This window comes from Panthera pardus, unplaced genomic scaffold (assembly GCF_024362965.1).
Source record: "Panthera pardus isolate Hobbes unplaced genomic scaffold, ASM2436296v1 HiC_scaffold_8, whole genome shotgun sequence".
NCBI lineage: Eukaryota > Metazoa > Chordata > Mammalia > Carnivora > Felidae > Panthera > Panthera pardus.
In genome coordinates this window covers 56,565,495-56,585,244 of record NW_026527013.1, presented here as the reverse complement: position 1 = coordinate 56,585,244, position 19,750 = coordinate 56,565,495, and the positions used below count along the sequence as shown (strand labels likewise).

Below are 19,750 nucleotides of genomic sequence, written 5' to 3'. Positions count from 1 at the left end.
AGCCCCGAGCGCAGGGCCAGGCGGGGACCTGCGAGAGGCCACCAGGCCTGGGCTGCCCTTGGCAGCTGCTCCAGGTGCAGAGGAAGGAGCTCCGCGAATGGGGACACAAGGCCAGGCGGCCCTGCAGGTGCAGGGCCCCTCAGCTGGGCTACCAGGGGCTCCCGCAGGGCCAGGGCTGTGCAGAAGCAGCAGGAGAGGGAGAGAATGCCCACTGTGTGCAATCGGTCACTGACTATTTCCTGAGGGCCTACTGTGTGCTGCTGGGGCTTCAAGAATGAGCAAACAGGGACGCCTGTGTGGCTCAGTCGGTTAATTGGCTGACTTGGGCTCAGGTCATGATCTCGTGGTCTGTGGGTTTGGGCCCCGCATCGGGCTCCGTGCTGACAGCTCAGAGCCTGGAGCCTGCTTCGGATTCGGTGTCTCCCTCTGTCTCTGCCCCTCCCCTGCTCATGCTCTCTCTCTCTGTGTCTCTCAAAAATAAACAAACATTAAAAATTAAAAAAAAAAGAATGAGCAAATGGAAAATCCTGCCCCTATGAAACCAGCATCCTTCAGGGTAATAAGCAAACACCTCCAGAATATGGGGTGCAGGGCTCTGTGCCCAGAGGGAGAGCAGGGCAAGGGGGAAGGATCTGAGGGGAGAGCCAGAGGCTCAGACAGGGTGCTCAGGGAAGGCGGACCCCCAGAAGGAAGAGGGGGAGGGAGCCACGCACCTCCCCAGAGAAGAGCCAGGAAATGGAGGCATCGTATGGCTCCCCTCCAACCATTCCTATCTCCACCTGCCTCCTGCCCACTCTTCTGCCTCAGTTTCCTCATCTGTAAAACACAGACAACACTTACCTCAGCAGTTACACAACAGCTCAGTTCCTATATCTAAAAGTCTCTAGGGGCACCTGGGTGGCTCAGTGGGTTGAGCACCGACTTCGGCTCAGGTCACGATCTCGCGGTCCGTGAGTTCGAGCCCCGCATCGGGCCCCTGTGCTGACAGCTCAGAGCCCGGAGCCTGTTTCGGATTCTGTGTCTCCCTCTCTCTGACCCTCCCCCATTCATGCTCTGTCTCTCTCTGTCTCAAAAATAAATAAACGTTAAAAAAAAAATAAATAAATAAATAAATAAATAAATAAATAAATAAATAAAAATAAAAGTCTGTAGGGGTGCCTCATTGGCTCAGTCGGTTGACCACCTGACTTCAGCTCAGGTCACAATCTTGCAGTTTGTGAGTTCGAGCCCCGCATCGGGCTCTGTGCTGATGGCTCAGAGCCTGGAGCCTGCTTTGAACTCTGTGTCTCCCTCTCTCTCTACCTCTCCCCCACTCATGCTCTGTCTCTGTCTCTCTCTCTCTCTCTCTCAAAATAAATAAACATTGAAAAAAATTGCTTTTAAGTCTCCAGCACATCCCCATAGAACCCAGAAATGCCACTCCTGGGCAAACACCCAAAAGAAGTGAAAGTATGATGTCAATGTCCACAGCAATATCATTCACAATAACCAAAAGGTGGAAGCAGCCCAAGCATCCATCAACGAACAAATGGACCAAGTGTGGTCTCTCCGTACGGTGGAATATTACTCAGCCTTAAAGAGGAAGGAAGTCCTGATGCAGGCCACAGCATGGATGAACCTTGTGGACATTATGCCTGGTGAAGTCAGCCAGTCACAGAAAGATAACTATGGTACGATCCCACTTACACGAGGTCCCTAGAGGGGTCCGATTCCTAGAGATGGAAAAGTAGGGTGGTGGGTGCCAGGGAAGGAGGAGTGGGGAGCTAGAGTTCCAGTTTTGCAAGATGGAGAGGGTTCTGGAGTCGGCTGGTGAGTACTGTGTGTGTGTGTGTGTGTGTGTGTGTGCACAACGCTGTGTGTTTAATGCCACTGAACTGGACACCTAAAAATGGCTACAAATGAGAAGTTTTATGTCATCTGTATTTACCATAGCTTTTAAAAATAGGGGCTCCTTAAAAAATAAAATAAAATAAAATAAAATAAAATAAAATAAAATAAAATAAAATAAAAAAATAGGGGTTCTGGGTGGCTCAGTCAGTTAAGCATCTGACTCTTGACTGTGGCTCAGGTCATGATCTCGCAGTTTGTGAGATTGAGCCCCACGTCGGTCTCTGCGCTGACAGTGTGGAGCCTGCTTGGGATTCTCTCTCTCTCTCCTTCTTCTGCTCCTCCCCAGCTCATTCTCGCTCTCTCAAAATAAATAAATAAACATGTAAAAATTTAAAAAATATTTAAAATAAACCACACTCCTCTGGACAAGAAAAGTACCTGGCACATAATAAGTGCTCAACTAATGCCTGGTCCCTGGCAGCGCCCCACCCCTGCCTCCCCCCTCAGGACAGAGAAACAGGAGCACAGGGCTTGGCACACACAAGCTGGTGACTCTGGCCAAGTTCTCGGCCTGCCTGAGTTCAGGTGTGGATAAAGAGGTCCTTCTAGCCCTTCTCTGAATTCAGTCCTCGTCCCTCAGCCTGTCGACCCAGGGGGCCGGGGTGTAGAAGCCAGCACAACTCAGCTTTGCGCAGGATCACTGAGATCAAAAGATTTGCTGGAGTGGATATAAATAGCCCCAAAGCTCTGGCTTTGCTGCTGAGCCGGGCACTGGTGGGGCAGACCAGGGGGCCCCCAGAAAGCCCGGCAGCAAACTCGTCTTCCCGGAGCGGCCACTGCACGGACTCCGGCTGCTGAGGCCGCATCCTCCTGTGTTCTCAGGGTTCAGGCTCCTCACGACCTATCACAATTCCTCTTTTAAAACTCAAATTGGCTTTTAAATCAAAGTAGTCTCTTCCCCTGCCCGTGGAAAACACCTGGTTTCCTATGTAAGGACACCTGGGGCACAGGGAAGGGGTGGGGCTGGGAGCAGACAGTAAAAATGTACCCCCTTTCAGGCTCGCTTTTACCCCAACTCTTATAATGATTCTAATTAGTCTCAGAATCTTCTGGCACATAAGGCACCTCCAGAACAAGAGGCAGAGGCATTTTCTGATGCCTGTGCAGCAACGCTCCCTACCCCCACCCCGTCCACCTCCTCCCTCCCTCCCTCCCTCCCCCTCCCTCACACCAGCGGGCATCCCCCTGAGGGCTGACTCCAGCGTTGCAGGCTGCAGGCTGGCACTTAGGAGCCTGGGTGAGTGCTGGTTAAGTGAATGAATAAATGAATAAATCAATGACTAATTCAACACACGTGGGAAGAAAAGAAGGCAGTGCGAGAAGGACAGTCCCAGACATGTGGTTGCCCACACATCTCGCAGCCTCTGCCTCTCCCTGGGTCTCCCTCTGTCCCTCTGTCTCTATTTCTAAACCCCGCCACAGCCCATCAGGATCTGTCAGCCTGTCTGCCTCTCTCCCAGCAGGCAGCTGTGTTGCCCCTTCTCCTTCCAGAAGGTCTGTCCATCTGCCCACCTCCCCACTTTCCGAAAGGCCAGCCTCTTGCCCCTCTTCTTGGCCTGAGCAGCGGCCACCCAGCTAACCCATCGAGTCTTACCCTGAGAGAACCCTGCTGGCCCCAGCGCTTCCCGTGGGTGCCACCATCCACCAGCGTCAGGGTCCATGGGCCTCAGCCAATCCTCTGCCTCTGTGACTCATACTGTATGAAGTAACTGGCCTTCATTCACTCAATAAGATTAAATTTAGCAACTACCCTAACACTAGGGTCCCTGGGGGACCCACCTCCATTCCGAATGACTCAAACTCTGAAGCCTCAGGCTCTCAAGCATCTTCAAATCACGGCTGTAAAACCACCCTCATTGTAACCTTAGGACTGATGAAGAGAGGCCAAAACCAAAGACACTAACACGGCCTTCCACACATGGTTTTAGTCTCTCATGTAAGAGCCTCGAGGTAGGCAGTCCAGGGTGTGTGCTGTGGTTCCCCCAAGTTATCAGGGGCCCAGGCTCCCTGCAACTCACTGCATCCCTGTGGGGCAGCCCTTGTCCTCACAACCCATAATGGCTGCCTATGCATCAGCCATCACATTCTTACTTTAGCCAACAGGAAGGAGCAAGGGGCCAAAGACCCACCCCTTCCTTTTAAAGACACTTCCTGGAAGCTGCACACCACACTTATGCTTTCCTCTTTTTGGCCAGAACAGAGTCACACGGCCATCTCTAAGTACCAGTGAGGCTAAGAAATGCAGTCTGTATTTCTGATTGGCCTCGTGGCCATATTAAAAAACAAAAAACAAAACACATGCACACACCCAACAGAAGTTTCAATGTTAAAGAACACAAGGGAAAGCAGACCCTGGAGGTAGCTGTCTGGCTCATACACACCATCCTCATGCAGTACAAAGATCACCCCTTTTATCACCTCCAAGACCCCTTGTACCGTTTCTCCCACAATTTCCCAAACAATAATGGCTGTGGGCTGTCACAGCCAGTGCTGGACTTCCTGGAACGACAGCGCCGTTCCCTATCATTGTGCCCCCTTTCCGGAGGAGGAAACTCACCCCAGCTGCTCAGGACAGAGCCAGCCTCCAAACCCAGACTTGCAAACACCCACCACCTCAGCGATTTTCATTCATCAAACTGCACTTGGCAAACGGGGCAGGCGAAGTGACAGTGTTCCATCCCAACCCCACGGCCCTTGACATCCCCCTGTGCGATCGAGACCACATCTAGGCCACTGCCTGAGACAGCGTCTCAACCATGGAAAATAACCGAGGACCCAGCATGGGTCTCACTACAGCAGCACTGGCCTTTTTCAGACAGAAAGCCAAGCTCAGCCTGCAGCGTGAGAGGCACAGACCCCGGCCGGGGACTTTTCCATTGAACCCGGGAGCCCAGGCTGGCCACCAGCTCATACATGGGGAAGGAAGTGGTTTGTTTCAATCAAATTAAAGCAAAAGAGAACCATTCGGGGAGAAAAATCGCAAGCTTCAGCTTCAGCTGTCACCTTGAGAAGAAAAAGAAAGTCAACCCTCCCGCCTAGAGGGACACAGGTAAAACCCAGGATGTGGGGTCCCTGAAGGGCAGTGTGGAAGGGCGTGCTAAGACTATCTGGGGCTCCCCGTCCCTCCTAACACTCTCCCTCACCTCCCCAGCCCCAGACTTTCCAGCAGACTCTCCTCACAGACGCCTGCACAGGGGAGAGGCCACCTGCTTCCCTACCAGGCCGTGAGGCCACCTCCCTGTGCCCCCAGACCTGTCCCCCTCCCTGGCACACATCTGCATGCACAAGGTTCCGTAACTGCTTACTGGATTGGACCTCAAGTTCCAGTTCAGTAGAGAGATTAAAGACACTACCTTGTACAATAAAAACAGTCCTTACAAAGAAGAGGGGCTGACATTCTGACATGATAAAAGCTGCCGTTCCCATCCCTCTGGTCTCCTCCAGCTGAGGCGGACAGGGCTTTTGGCATCTGGCGAAGCGGAATCTGGGAAGACTCGATGAATGAGCTCCCGCCATCTCACCCCCATGCTGCCCTGAGCTCCCGGGGGCCGGAGTCTGCATGTTTCTTAAACAAGAGGGCCGTACCCAACAGACGTTCCTGCTGAACCACTGTCCTCCAGATCTGTCCGTGTCCTCTCCTCCTGGGCCCCTGCTTTCAGGTTTCTGGGTAGACGAAAGAGACCACGCTTGTGGAGTCCCGTCCACGAGGGAGAAGGCTTTGCATGCCACATCCAGACCATGGCTAGCAGGACCACCCCTCTCTCCCGGAGGCCACAGAAACACAGAGGAGGTCAGCTCCCATCACTGCCACTGCCCCACCACAGGCAGAGCCCGAGAGCTTGGCCAGCGGTGGGCCTCGGGGCCACCAGACACAGAGCAGAAGGGAAGAGCACTGGTTTGGGAGTCACAGTTCATGGTGGGCCCTGCCCTTACTAGCTGTGCAACCGCAAGCAAGATGCTTCACTTCTCTGAGCCTCAGAGCCCCCCTCTGTAAAGTGGGGCCATGCAGATAAAGAGGGGATCAGCCAGCACATAGCAGGTGCTCAAGAAAGGCTTATTTCAACCAGTCTCACGGTGGAGGCCAGGAAAGTAGCTGCCTGGAGGAGGAAAGCAGTAGAAAGTCAGACACTAGACTTTTTAATGAGAGTCTGAACACACGTCCGCACAATAAACGTAAGCCCACTGATAACACACACATCGCCAGTCCACCAAAATGACATTGAAGGATGAAATTAAATAATCAAGGGAAATAGAAGCTCCAACATTTTTGTCCTGTACCTCAAACGATGGTGGTTTTTGCCCCCAAGGATGTGCCCACTCCATTTTGGAGACCCTGGACATGTCCACATAACAATCGAGGATTTATCTAAAATATCCGATTTTAGGAGCGCCTGGGTGGCTCAGTCGGTTGAGCATCCGACTTCGGCTCAGGTCATGATCTCACGATTCATGGGCTCAAGCCCCGTGTCAGGCTCTGTGCTGACAGCTCAGAGCCCGGAGCCTGCTTCCGATTCTGTGTCTCCCTCTCTGTCTTCCACTCCCCTGCTGGCACTGTGTCTCTGTCTCTCTCAAGAAATGAACAAACATCAAAAATATGTCTATACAAAAAAGAGAGCACTGATTCTGACGTATATGAAATTATGAAGAGTTCTGAGATGGGAGCCTGTCCTTAAAGGACACGTGGGGTTTCTGGAGGCAGCCGTGGAGGTGTGGGAAGGGCATTCCGGGCAGAGGGAGCAGCGTGGGCAAAGGCACCAAGGTGTGACAACAGCACAGGTGGGCGTGGGTGGCAGGTAGCCGCCTGGCCACCCCACCTGGGCAGGTTTCAGAGCAAGAGAGATCCCCGTGCCTGTGGCTAGGACAAACAGGATCGGGGGAGGGTACACGGCCCCTGCCTGCTCACTGAGTGGCGGCTCAGGCCTCAGTGCACTCTGGGGCATCCTCTCCCAGGAGCTAGTCCAGGACGTGTGTGACTGCCCTGCCCAGAGAGTCCCCTGAGGTCCCCAGCAAGATGGGAGCAAGTCTGTGGGAACCCCCACCTGCCCCCGCAGGACGGCAGCCTCTCCAGGCAGGCGTGGTGCTCACACAAGGCACCAGTGGGGGGGGGGGGGCAGGAGTGGGGGGAGATGGTGGGAGGAGAACACCACGCTCTTAATTGCTGCAGTTATCCAAAACGCATTAGCGGCGATGATTTCCTCCAGACCCCCTTTCTCCTCCCTGGATGTTTTGGCTGCTTCGCCATATGGCGGGAGTTAAAAATACAGCTCAGAGGGAGGGGGGCCGCAGGCAAGCTACTAGGGAAACTTCTGACAGCCTTAGGTTGGGGAAGCGACAACACGGCATGAGCACACCTGACACGGCAGATTAACAGGGCCGGCTGTGGACCCCTGCTCCTCCTCCCACTGAGACCAGCAGGAGGGGGCAGAAGTGACCATCCAGGGCTCCCAAGGTCGAGTCACACAAAGCCTTGCGGCTCCCACCAGACTTTTTGGAACACCGGCTCTGGGAGCCCCGGGCCACCACGCGAGAAGCCCGACCCCCTGAGACCGCCGTGTTGGAGGAGCCACACGCACACCCTCCGGTCAGCAGTTCTGGCTGAGCCCGGCCTTCCAGACATGTCCACAAGTTCCCAGATACGAACATGAGTTCGTGCTGCACCCTCCAGACCAGCTCACCTGCGACGTGAATTCCACTGAGTAACTTCCATGGACAAAGAGAGCAGAAGAAGCTACCGATGAAGCCCGGCCCACCCCCCGACCTGCAGAATCTCAGGAGCATAATTTGTTACACAGCCACCGATGACCAGAGCTTTTGCAGCGAGTGGGAGAGTGAGTCATTCATTCATTCATTCGCTCATTCAACACATTCATTAAAACCCACCCTGAGGCAGGGCCCCTTACAGGAACACCAGAGACAAATCATTCTCCTCCTCCCCAAAGGAGCTTCTGGGCTGGATCATCAGCACCCACCCAGTTTGTCTGGGTCCATCCCATGTACCCGTCTCCCTGATTGGCAGCTTTCTCCCTGGGGGCCTGTCACTTCTGGCCTTTATGACCAACGCACTCTTGTCCAGTTCCCACCCCTGCCTTCATTCTCTCTGGGCAAGGAGATGTTCTGCCTCTCAAACAGGTTTTAGTATGCTTGGAAAAGCCATCTGCGTACTAAAACAACAAGGGTATTTAAATGTCGCACTAGAAAATACTTTTTACCAAAAAACAAAGTAGTAAGGGAGGGACAGGGGAAGAAAAGAAGAGATAAGACATACTGAGAATGAGTAACAAAGTTGCAGACATAAATCCGAACTTATTAAGGATTACTTGAAATATATGAAACACTCCGATCAAAAGGGAGAGACCAGAAGAATGGATTAAAAACACATAATCCAACTATGTGCTAAGAGAGCCACTTTAGATTCAAAAACACTATAGTGCTGAATATAAAAGATGGAAAAAGGAGGGTGCCTGGGTGGCTCAGTCAGATAAGTATCTGACTCTTGGTTTCGGCTCAGGTCATGATTTCGCGGCTCATGGATTCGAGCCTGGGCATCAGGCTCTCTTTATGGATGGCGTGGAGCCTGATTGGGATTTCTCTCTCCCTCTATCGCTGCCCCTCCCTGGCTTGCTCTCTTTCCCTCTCTCAAAAAATAAATACACATTTTTCAAGCAGATGGAAAAATGGATATCATACAAATAGCCAAAGAGAGCAGATATCAAACACAGACTTTAAGACAAAATCTGTTATTACAGACAAAGAAGGCATTTTATAAGGACCAAAGGATCAATCCATCAGGAAGATACAACATTTACAAACATACATGCACCAAGCAACAAAGCCCCAAAGCACATAAAACAAAAACTGACAGAAATAAAGCGAGAAATAGACAGCTCCCCATGGACAGTTGGAGACATTAATGCCCCACTTTCAGTAATGGGTAGAACAACCAGGCAGAAGGTCAGCAAAGAAAACAGCGGACTTGAACACTGGAAACCAACCAGACCTAGCAGACAGACACAGAACACCTCCCACCAGTAGGTGCGTACTTCCCTCAAGTGTACTTGGAACATTCTCCAGGGCAGATCCTATCTTAGCCCTCAATATGAGTCTCAGTCCATTTAACAAGGTGGTCATCGTACAAAGTGTATTCTCTAAGCACAACAGGCTGAAATTTAAAGAGCCCCCTACCGATGTCTAGATGATAGCTCTCGGGGGAATGTGCTTGGCTCATCCTTGCTCAAACCACAACCTTCCCCGCCACCCTCGCCTCTCTGTGCCTCAGTTTCCCCACCTGTACGACAGTGGTACCTCCCAGAGCTGTAGTAAGTGTGTGTAATAAACAAGTCAGCTGTCACTACTATTACTCATTGTCGACGGAGGGTGGCAATGACAATCCCTCACATTCCATCTCGGGGTGAGGAGACATTCATTCATACAACGGGTTACGGCTTTCAGAATGCCTTCGCTTTTCCTGTTTCATCTTGTCCTCACTGCAGTCCTGCAGGATCACCCGCTAAATGGGAAAAAATTGGTAGTGGTGAGGCCCCAGTATGGTGGCACAGTGGGCGCCAGGAAGGGGGCAGGTTGGCCTATGGGTGGGCATGGCGTGGGGGCTGATCAGCTACCCGGACACCCCTTGTGGGTGTGGAGTATCTTATGTACCTCAAAGTTTAGAGGTGCTGAACTGGGTGACAGTAAAGCCTCAAAGAAGTCTAGACAGAGTTGTGAGCCTATAATGGGCTGGGGAGGGTGGGGGCAGGCAGAGCATTCCAGATGCCTCTGCTTTTTGTGGGGAGGCCTCCATTCTGTTGAAATAACGTAAGTTTCCCCTTTCACTGCGGGTTACAGGTATGGCCACGGCCTCTCTTACAAAGGTTTGGGTTTGTGATTGGCTACATTAAATGTGCAGAAGTCAGACAGACAATAGAGAGATAAACGCCAAACCCCACTCACTGGATCCTAAATCCCGCGACTTTTCTCGAACATCAAATTTCTTCTCCGCCTAGGTAAGAGGGAACAGCAGTGACAAAAGCTGGCAAGGATGAGGGGCAATGTGCTTCACCCGTAATACAGATTTATCCTCACAGCCCCTCTCGGAGGGAGGTGATATTTTATAACCCCGTTTTACAAGTGAAAACACTGAGACCCAGAGAGGCTGAGTAACCGGCCAGAGGCAGTACAGCCAGATCATAGTGGAGGGGGTGGCCTGGTCCCACAGTGCCTGTCCTGCGTATGAGCATGTACTATGTGTGTGCCCCGACCAGGAGCTATCTAGACCAGCCACCCTGGGGGAGCTGAGTGTCTCTGCATGGGCTGCTTCTCCAGAGGGGTGAGTGAGAGGGGCGGGCTGGAGGCAGGGTCCAGGGACGTCAGCCGGCCCCCACTCACTCCCCTGTCCAAGAGCACTGCAGGCAACAAAGACCTACATGCACTCTGCCATCTGGAGGCTTTTCTCCTGCTTAAGCAACACTCTCTCCTTCCCATCTGGACAGGTAGTTGTTGGGTGAGGGGAAAGGATGGGACTACGTTCCTTTTATCCACAACCCACGTGCTTCTGCTTAGCTCCACCAGCACCCCATGCCCCCAGTCCTGTAGCATCTCCTGAAGCCTCCTACTCGCTGGCCCCTGCTTCCGCCGGGGACAGGGGTCCCATCCACACCTGAGTCCAGTCCTGGCCCTCCTCTGGGAGGCACCCCCCAGGGACGCCTGTCTCCCAAAGTCCCTCTGGGACTCTGCAGCCCTGCTCGCCCTGCCCACTGCTGTGCGTCCCGTACCCCTTCTCTCCCTTGTTGTCCCCTTGCTCACTCTGGTCCAGATACACCTGTCTCTTCATTGCATCTTGGCCATGCCAGGCACCCTCCCCTCTGAGGGCAACCCCAAAAGGGAAATCCAGTCGTCCCCCTGGATCCACTCTCCCCTGTTGGGGAAAACGAAGCCGAGGCTCAGAGAGGTTCATTTCACAGGCCCGGGGACAGGAAGAAGAGCTTGGTGCCCTGGCCAGGACCCTATCAGATTCTTACCCCCAAGGTGACCACATGGACCACCGGCCCATTCACGTTCAGTTTCAGGCTGTCCAGAGACCCTTGCAACCTGTCCCTGAATAATCCACACTCATGCACTCGAGGATGTCTCTGCAAGGCTCCCTAGCAGCTGCCCCCTCCCCCGTACCTCTGGACACGGGCTGAGGACTTTCTGTGTGAGCCCTGAGACCATCCGGGCAGGCAGTGGGGTCTCATGCAGCACCGCATCTAAGCCTGCGACATCAGACACTTCACAGGCAGGTTGCAAATGACCTGCCGCGAGGCTCCTCCGGATCTGCCAATCCAGGACACCTTCCTCGGAAGCCCGCTTCCCTGTGGTTGAGGTGAGGGGGGCCAGGCCCAGGTGCCTTGATTCCCCAGAAGGCCTGACACTCTTCATGCAAGGGCAGCCTCAGAGCAAGCAGGCCCTTCAAATCAACAAGGGGAGGGAGCAGAGCCAGAAAAGGGGCACATATGTCCACCCTCCCGTACGACCAAGCATCCCAGTGTGTCCTGATGAATGAACACATGGAGAGAGGCCCGAAGCTGCTTCACGAAGAGCTCTCCAGCAGGCTAGCAAATGCCTGCATGTTCCGAGTGGGGAAGTGAAGCCAACTCAAGGCGGAATGCCCGGCACGGGCTGGGTGGCGCCTGACAGCTTAGAGAGACCCTTCCCCCGCACACGTGCACCTGCTGTCCACGACCACCCCGCCAGCGGCAGGCCTCCATCAAAATTTTGCCAAAAAGGGATTTGGGCTCCCGGCGGCGACATAAATTCTCCAAGGGGACCACAACAACGAGAGGCCAATTCTGACGCCCAGAGGGAAAAGCCATAGCCGTCCCCTGGGCGGGTGACCGTGCTGGAGTTAATTCTGGGTGGTCTGGGTGAACTGGCCATAGAGATCTGGAAACAGCTCCACACGTTTCACAAAACACTTACTCAGAGCAGCGAACGGCTTCGAAGGCACACAGTGTGGCTCTGTGAGCTGCATGAGCTCTGGCGGCAGACAGACCTGCGTGGGAACCCGGCCTCTGCCACTGGGTGATGGCGCACAACCTGTTTCAGAACTCCCTGAGCCTCAGTTTTCATATCTGCAAAATGGGATGTCAACAGCTCACGGCTGTCACAGGCTTGGTGCGCCAATGGAGACACAGAGGAACGGGCTCAGTTATTACCGCGGTTTGACTACAATCGGAGCATTCTAAGTTTAGGCGCAAAATAACCCAGGATTTCTGTCCTGCTGCTCTGTGAATCTCGCCTCCTCCCAGAAGGAAAGGCAAGCATTTCACACGCAGGGCTCAGACACGGCACGCACAGCTTGGCAGGGGGGAGCCGGTCTTGTTCACCAGCCCACCCCCACTACCGGGCTGAAATCTAGGCCCTAAGCAGGTGCCCGGGGGCTGGTCCCTGCCTGTCTGGACCTCACCTGGCCCAGCTGTTCCCACTCACAGGCCTGGCGTGGCCATATAGCACCTCCCACCCTCCAAACCTGCCAGGTGCCTCTCGCCTCCCCTTTTACATGTGCTGTGTCCCTGGCTTGATATCCTCCTCCTCCTCCTCTTTCTAGCTCAAATGTCACCTCCTCCGGGAAGCCTCTGTTGATGCCCGAGGGCGGCCATCTGCTTCCGGCTCTAGGGCGCCACACCACTAGACCCCACTTCCTACCCGGCCCGATATCTCCGCAACCTTCTTTACAGGCTTATGTCCCTGTTCAAGGGTGTCCAAGTAGAGGCAGTGGGGGCGCTGCCCAGATCAAGGACAAGAATCGGGCTCAGGTGCCCGAGTGTTCGACAGTTCGTGAATGAAAGGACATGCAGACTGCAAAGCACGTGTGCACTGTTCAGCCTGTTCCTGGTATACAACAGGCGCTCCATAAATGTTCGTTCTCCAACAGCGTGGTTCCGAATACCCTCAAGAATGGACAGGCATGTAATACAGCAAAGAGTACAACAAACTACGATTGCGGAAGCTGAGAGGGTGTTCTGCCTTGTACGGTTCTTTCCATTTCTCTACATATTTGAAAATTTTCGTAATAAAACGTTAGGGAAAACAACCCTCAAAAGCAATCTCAGTATGCTAGCTGTTCTTGCCCCTGGAGCTACCAGCTATCAGCTGACTCTGATGTTACCAAACAGAAGCAGCCCTCCCCCACTTTACATGGGAGAGGAGGGAGATACTCAGCCTCAGGAGGCCAAGGGCAACGCTTTGCCTTACTTGGAAAGCCCGCGCTGCTGGGAGGTAGCTGAGGCAGGACGGGGTTCCTGCACACTGGCTACTGGAGCAGGGCTTAACTGCTCAGGTGTTGGTCACTGGGCGGCCTAGAGGGTCCTGAGAGCAAGGCCAGGGCAGCTGGGGTTGGGGACACATTTGAAAAACTCAAGGCTGCAGCTCCTCACCTTTTAAAACAGAAGCACTCGGCGTTTACAATAACTGGTCTGGCATATCCTCCTGGAAATATAAACCCTACGGAGGCTCAGGATTCAGACTCCAAAGGCCACTCACTGATGTTGCCACTCAGCAAAGTCTGGTTCACAGCCGGGCCCGTGTCAGCCACGGCCTGGCCTGGGTCTGCACCGGGTGGGGAGTGGCAAGGTCGAGGCCCAAGTTACTTCCAGGCCACGAGTGTGACCCCGGACCGCCTCTCGGCCTCATCCGCCACTTCTGTTCTGCTTCAATTAGGTCAGTGCACTTTCCCCACCCCAGTTCTTGCTGAACACCCAGCTTGTCTGTGTTTGTTTGGTTTGTTTTTTTTTTCTGCTGCTCTGTGGCAATTATTCAGATGACACTTACCCTGACAAGCTCAGAATGGTGCCCTTCCCAAGTTAGGCAAAGCGTCGCTCTTTCTTACACAAACAGCGAGCAAAGAACAAAAACCACGATCAGCTGTCAAAACACTGTCACAGACAAAACAGCTGACTAGTAGCCACCCAGCTGACAAAAAATGCTGATGCCCCCAAGTTCCCGATGCTCAAACCCCCCCCCCCCACCACGGCACAGCCCCGAGATCTCTACAGGCTCCGGGAGGCCTGAACCCAGAGAGCCGAGGGGGAAACAGACATGGGAACGAGAACACGCACGGTACTGCTCCCTGTTTTTTCCCAAGCCTAGCCAGATAAAGAAGCTTTTCACGATTTATTTTCCAGGTTGTAAAATAATAATTTGCTTAGCTTGTCAGACAGCTGGGGGAGAACTTCAGAGAAACACTCTTCCTCATCTTTCTGCGGATTCTACCATCTGCTGGAAAAATCAGAGCGCCTCACCCCGCGCCCTCAGAGCTGAATGCATTTTGCCCAACCAGGACAAGCTTCTCTGAGCATGTTCTAGCTCGTTCTGGCCGGGGGACATCCTCCCCGGCACTGGGTACTTGGCTTTATCTTGGCCGAGAGAACAAGAACATTCTTTCACGAAGCCGTGAACACAGTATCTCCCTCTGCCACCTTCTCCGCCGCCCTCTCAGATCAGGAAAACCCTTGAGGCCTCTCTCAGCCCGTACGCAGTTCCCACTCTCTGCTAAGAGGGGGGAAAGGAGACAGGGACAGAAGGTTCTCGGGGCTTCAGACCCTGAAGCTCAGGTCTGGTACTTCCAGCTACCCTGAAGAACAGAACGGCATGCTTTCAGAGGCGTCTTGCCAGGACCCTCCCGAGTACAGCTTCTTGCGTCAGTGACTTCTTGCCTGCCACCCCCTCTCTCCGCTGGCCACCCTTAAGCTTCCCTCTGAACTGCTACACCACCATCACCACGAATGTCACCACAGACCCGGGGAGAGCGCTCGTTTGGTAAGTCAACAGAGACTGAATGCCACTGGAAGCCTCCCCCAGAGTGAGTCACCAACTCAGAGCTTCAGCAAAACGTCCTCTTGGAGTGATGTGACAGCTCTTGAGGGCCGGAGGGGACGGGAAAGCGAGGGAGGCCGCTTCACAGGGCCCTCTCTCCAACCTCTGCAGGCTGGTGTTTACTTCTGCCGGGAGACTCTGGAAGATCGGAGGCTGGGAGGGGTCACCACGCTCAACCCTTGCCCCACTCACTGCCACCTCGGGTGATGCTGAGGCCCGGACTCGGTGATGGGATCCCACACGGCAGGACAAAAGCCACGTATGCTGGGCTTCCTCTGGCACTGGAGGCTGGGAGTCACACAGGATCCCGGCAGGGGGAGGGTCGCCTGATCATTCTGCAGCAGGGAGGGCTGTTGGGGGGTGGGTGAGAGCAGGGGGCTAGAGCCAGGCCACCTGAGCCCCAATCCCGGCTCCGTTACTAGGGGGTGGGAGAACCTGAGTAAGTCACATGACCTCTGAGCTTCAGTCTCCGCATCCATAAAATGGGAGCAGCAGCTGTTCCTGCCTCGTGGTAGTGCTGTGCCCATGCAGCGCACTGACACATGCACATGCCCGCAGCAGTGCGGGGCACATGGGAGGCCTTCAGTGCATGTAGCCATAATGCACTCATCCCTGCTGACCAGAGATCTGGCTCCGTGTCAGTGGGGCCGGCTCAAGTTCAAGCTGACTTTGGAAAGGAAAACACAGCAGTTCTAATCAATCCTGCCTACCTTCATCCACTCAACAGGTATCTATTGAGTGTCTATTATGTACCCCAATCTCTAGTGGGAGGGAACAGTCCTAGAAACATCATGAGAACGTAACCCGCTAAACACTGGATATGAATTCTGATGTCAGAAAAAAGTCAACTAAATAATCCAACAGAAACAAAGTTATCCTCTTTTTTTCCTGTTATCTTCCTGGTGTCCCCAAACTTGAGAAACTCACGATGGTATCTTCCAGCAGAGGACTTCCGAGGAAGGGTTTCAAGTTTGGGGTTTGAGAGTATCTACCATGCTCGGGGGAGGTGGTACGAGATCACTGTTGTCCCAGGATGAGCCTTTTCAGTGGTCTCTCCCCTGCATCTATCTGTTCTCCCTTCTGGATACGCAGGTGCAGCCTGTCCACGTGGTGGCGGGGGCCAAAGGGCTCCTGACTCCAGCCAGAGCAGCTGGCGGCCGCTGAAGAAATGGGTAGCTAGGCGTGCCTTAGCCTGACACGCTCTGTGCACCCTTGCCTCTGTGCACACGCTCTGTGTACCCCTGTCTGCAGGCAGGAGGGCCTGGGAGCCGGCACGGGCAGTGCCCACTGGTGGGTGCACCAGCACTGGGAGAAGGTGGAGCCAAGTGCCCCAGCAGGAAGTCATCCCGACGCTGTGGTCTTGCACTGCCCGTCGCCTCGGGAAGCTCACGCGCAGGTGTTCCCTGCTCCATCCCAGGTGGCCAACCCCAAGTTGCCCTTGAGTTCTGGACAGCCGTTCTAGCTCCACACCCCCTGCACCGGGCCCCAGGGGGTCTCAGGCAGGTTGTCAGGAAGTTCACTCACCTCCTGCCAGGGCACCATGGGCCCCAAAGAACGGAGAAACCGATGGACAAAGGAAGAATCTGAAATGCATTAGGCACCTACTGTATACCAGTTTCCTCCATGCCCATTATCCTCCCTTAACCCTCAGAAAAAGTATGGGAGGCAGCTGTGATCGTCCCTGCTTTGTGTGCATTAAAAACAAAAACAAAAAAAAAAACAAAAAACAAAAAAACCCTGAGGCTAAATGAGGAGGCATGACTTGTCCCATGGTCACTGGCTGAGAGCCGGCCATCGGTCCCAAGTCTGCACGTGTCCCCTTCTCCTCTTCCTCTGTTCTCTGCCCTTGCCTTTGTGTCTCCAAGCACATCACTAACAGTTCTGCACACAGTAGACACTTCATAAAAGTTGGCTGCTCTCAAGGGGGTTGGTTAAACCATGCTCCTCAGGCATAGATCATTTTGCTACATAGATGGACAGTGGGTGGGCACGTCAAAACCAGGTGTGGAAAAGCAGCCCTCAGCTCACTCCCCCTACACGGTCCAGTGACCCAGAATCCCAAGGGTGCGAGAAGGCACGTATGATACCACGGCCCCCCAAGAGCCTCCTATGAAGGGAGGGAGGCGGCCTCCCAAAAGGCTGGGACATGCAGTGGATGCTAGAAATGGGCCGGCGCGCTCCATCTCGAGGGACCAAACTGTTCTGTTAATATGCTGGTGCCACACAGTCTCGTTTGTCACGGTGCGTTCTGGGGGCCAGCAGCATCTACAGCTTCTGGGAGCTTGTGTGCCTGCCCTGGGCCTACTGGTCAGAATCTGGATTTTAGCAGGATCCCCAGGCACTTGGTGTGCACATTCAAGTTGACTTAGAACTTGACTGGTTGCGGTTCCTCTGAAAGGGGATGCCATCACAGGCTCTGGCTGTATCTCAGTGGAGGGAAGCCAGTGTGACAGAGCTGGGGACTTGTGAAATAAACCCCACACCCACATCCCCAGCTCCCCCCTCCAAGGCCACCGCCCAGATGCAACGCTGGGGATTCCCCACAGCAAGCAGGACTCACAGTCTCCATCCTCCCTCTTGGTCACCAGAGGTGACTTTGAAGAGAAGAAAGGAATGCATTCCCCAGGACGGTGCTGGGAGGCATTTGCCAACAGCGTGTGTCACTGTTGCCTGTGAAAGTGGACCGTGCGTCCCTGCCCTTGTGTGTCGCCTCCCTGAGCTGCTGAGGACCTCACCTGGGCCATCCCCAGCTTTTCTTTCAGTCCCTGCATGAGGGCGCGGGGCTCCGTCTCCTGCAATAGCACCAAGTAATCCACAGCCACTGTGGGAGGGACTGAGTGACCCCTGAGTGACACCAGAGAGCCAGGGGTGGGGCGCACGGAGGGAGCAGGGTCTCTGCTTTCTCTCGCTGACACCAGCTAGGAGCTATCCACAGGCCTCGTGAAACCTTCCCAGGATAAAGAGAAAGCAGGAGTTTGCTAGTGGGCCTGCCACCCCAGAGCCATGAGGCTGACCCACGCCCTGACCTCACCCTCACAACCCTCCTTCTTCAGAGCCCACAAGAGCCCAGAAGCACTGCCCAGAACCGGTGCAGGAAGCAGGGTGACAGGCAGGGGTCCTCTGTCCCACCACCACAGCCTGGCACAGCTGCTCCTGGTGGGGGAGATACCAGGTCTGAGATGGCTGTACCTGGACTCTGGGAATCAGGAGCCCCTTCCCCACCACCCCCAGCAGGATTTGGGAGTCAGGGTCAACTCCTCCCCCATCATCCCTGCCTACCCCCAGCCTCCCAGGAAACCTTTCCTGAAGCTGCTGATCACCATCCTCCTTCCTCCCTCCGTCCCCCCCCCCCCCCCCCAACAGTGTTTTTCTCCTCTGCCCCGGGTCCAAACCATGGAGTGTGGCCAGGTGGTCCCAAAGACAGAAGGACGGAGAGGGCAGACAGGCTCACAGCACCCCGGAATCCAACCCTGGAGTCACCTGAAGCCCCCGTGCCCCCTGTCTCTCCCCAGAAAGGCACCCGGACTTCTGCGGAGAGGAGCCCCGCACCCGACTTGGGCAACCCTGGAAAGCGAACGGGCTGCTGCACGCAAGCTGCGAGCTCACCCCAGGACGCCTGGGGCCAGCGCGGCCGGGCAATCCCGCCCCCATTCTGTCCCCCGCTTAATCCTTGGTCCGAAATAGCCAGGGGTAATCCCAGGGTGAGGCGGGCGGGGTATAACCCCCGGGCGGCGAAGGAGGAGACGGAGGCGTCCAGAGGGAAGAGGCTCGCTCATCTCCGGCTAGAGGGAGTATAAGGTCCCTCCCGGAGGGACAGTGACCCGCGAGTGACCCAGGCCCGCTCGGGGGCGGGATCTGCGCCTCCCGCACCCCCTTCCCACTGGGTCTCGGGCTCTCCGGGTCAGGAGTTCTGGCCCCACTACCCAGAGCCCCAGTTCTGCGCGCGGACAGCAAGCACCCCGTAGCGAGGCCGATCCCGCCACCGAGCCTCGGGGGTCGCTGGAGCCCGAGTCCGGAGCCGTCCGTCTTCGGAGAGCGGGCCGGTGGAAGCGCCAGGCAGCGCCCCAGAACCTCTTTCCCAGGGAACCCGGTCCCCGCCCGAGCTCCAGCCCCGGGTCGGGGGTCCCCCGGCGCGCCCTCTGGACGGGCTTCTCCCCGCCTCCGCCCAACTCCCCGCCCAGCCCCGAGGGGAGCGGGCCCCCCTCCCCAAGAAGTTCGCGCACCCTCGACACGCCCGCCGCCCCCGGTGCCTGCTTACTTGTCGCGGCGGCAGCCGAGCTCCGGGATGACGCCGAGCGGCTGCGGGCCGGCGCCGGGGCTGGGGTCCGGGCGGCGGGCGCACGCGGCCAGGTGTCGCCGGTGCCGCTCCAGCAGGCCGGCGTTCTCGCGGCTCAGCCGCGCCACTTGGCGCTCCAGCTCCTCGATGCGCCGCCGCCGGCGCGCCAGCAGCTCCTGCTGCGCCGCGACGATCCGGGTCAGCTCCTGCAGGTACTCGGCCGCCTTGCCGGGGGGCTCGGCGGCGCTGGCCATGGCCCCCGCCCGGCGGCCGGCAGCGCCTCAGGCCAGCGGGCGGCGGGGCGGCGGCGGCGGCGGCGGCGGGGCGGCCATGGCTGCGCGGCGGGGACGGCGGCTCGGCGCGGCGCGGCGCGGGGCTCGGCCCGGGGGGCGCGGCGGCGCGGGGCTGGCGCGGCCCCGCCTCGGCTCCCGCCTCCGCCGGCGCCCGCCCCCGGCGCTTCCGCGCCTCGCGCTCCCCGCGCCGCCGCGCTCCGCCGCCGCCCGCTGCCCCACGGACGCGCCGGGGCGGGCAGGGCGCGGAGCTGCGGCCGCCGCGGGCAAGCGAGGAGTTTTGCAAAGTGCCGGCTGCGACGCGAGGGGGAGAGGGAGCCGGAGCGGCCGGCGCGGGAGGAGGCGGGAGGGAGGGAGGGAGGGAGGGCGCCGCCTGCCGGGCCCCGCGCCCCGCGCCCCGCGCCCCGCGCCCCGCGCCCCGCGCCCCGCGCCCCGCGCCCCGCGC

General features: G+C 56.2%; 1 protein-coding gene across 4 annotated transcripts in view; it reads right to left on the bottom strand.

The window, feature by feature from the left end:
- IQSEC1 (IQ motif and Sec7 domain ArfGEF 1) overlaps positions 1-19,357 on the bottom strand; it is a 425,063-nt gene extending 405,706 nt beyond the window's left edge. Inside the window, exon 1 of one of the 4 annotated variants that reach the window (XM_053896942.1) lies at positions 18,998-19,357. In XM_053896942.1, the coding sequence (XP_053752917.1) occupies positions 18,998-19,269 (272 nt within the window). In that variant the 5' untranslated portion in view covers positions 19,270-19,357. The remainder of the gene's footprint in view (positions 1-18,997) is intronic. The other 3 variants (XM_053896947.1, XM_053896948.1, XM_053896950.1) reach the window with 3 other exon arrangements.
- Positions 19,358-19,750: the final 393 nt, after the last annotated feature.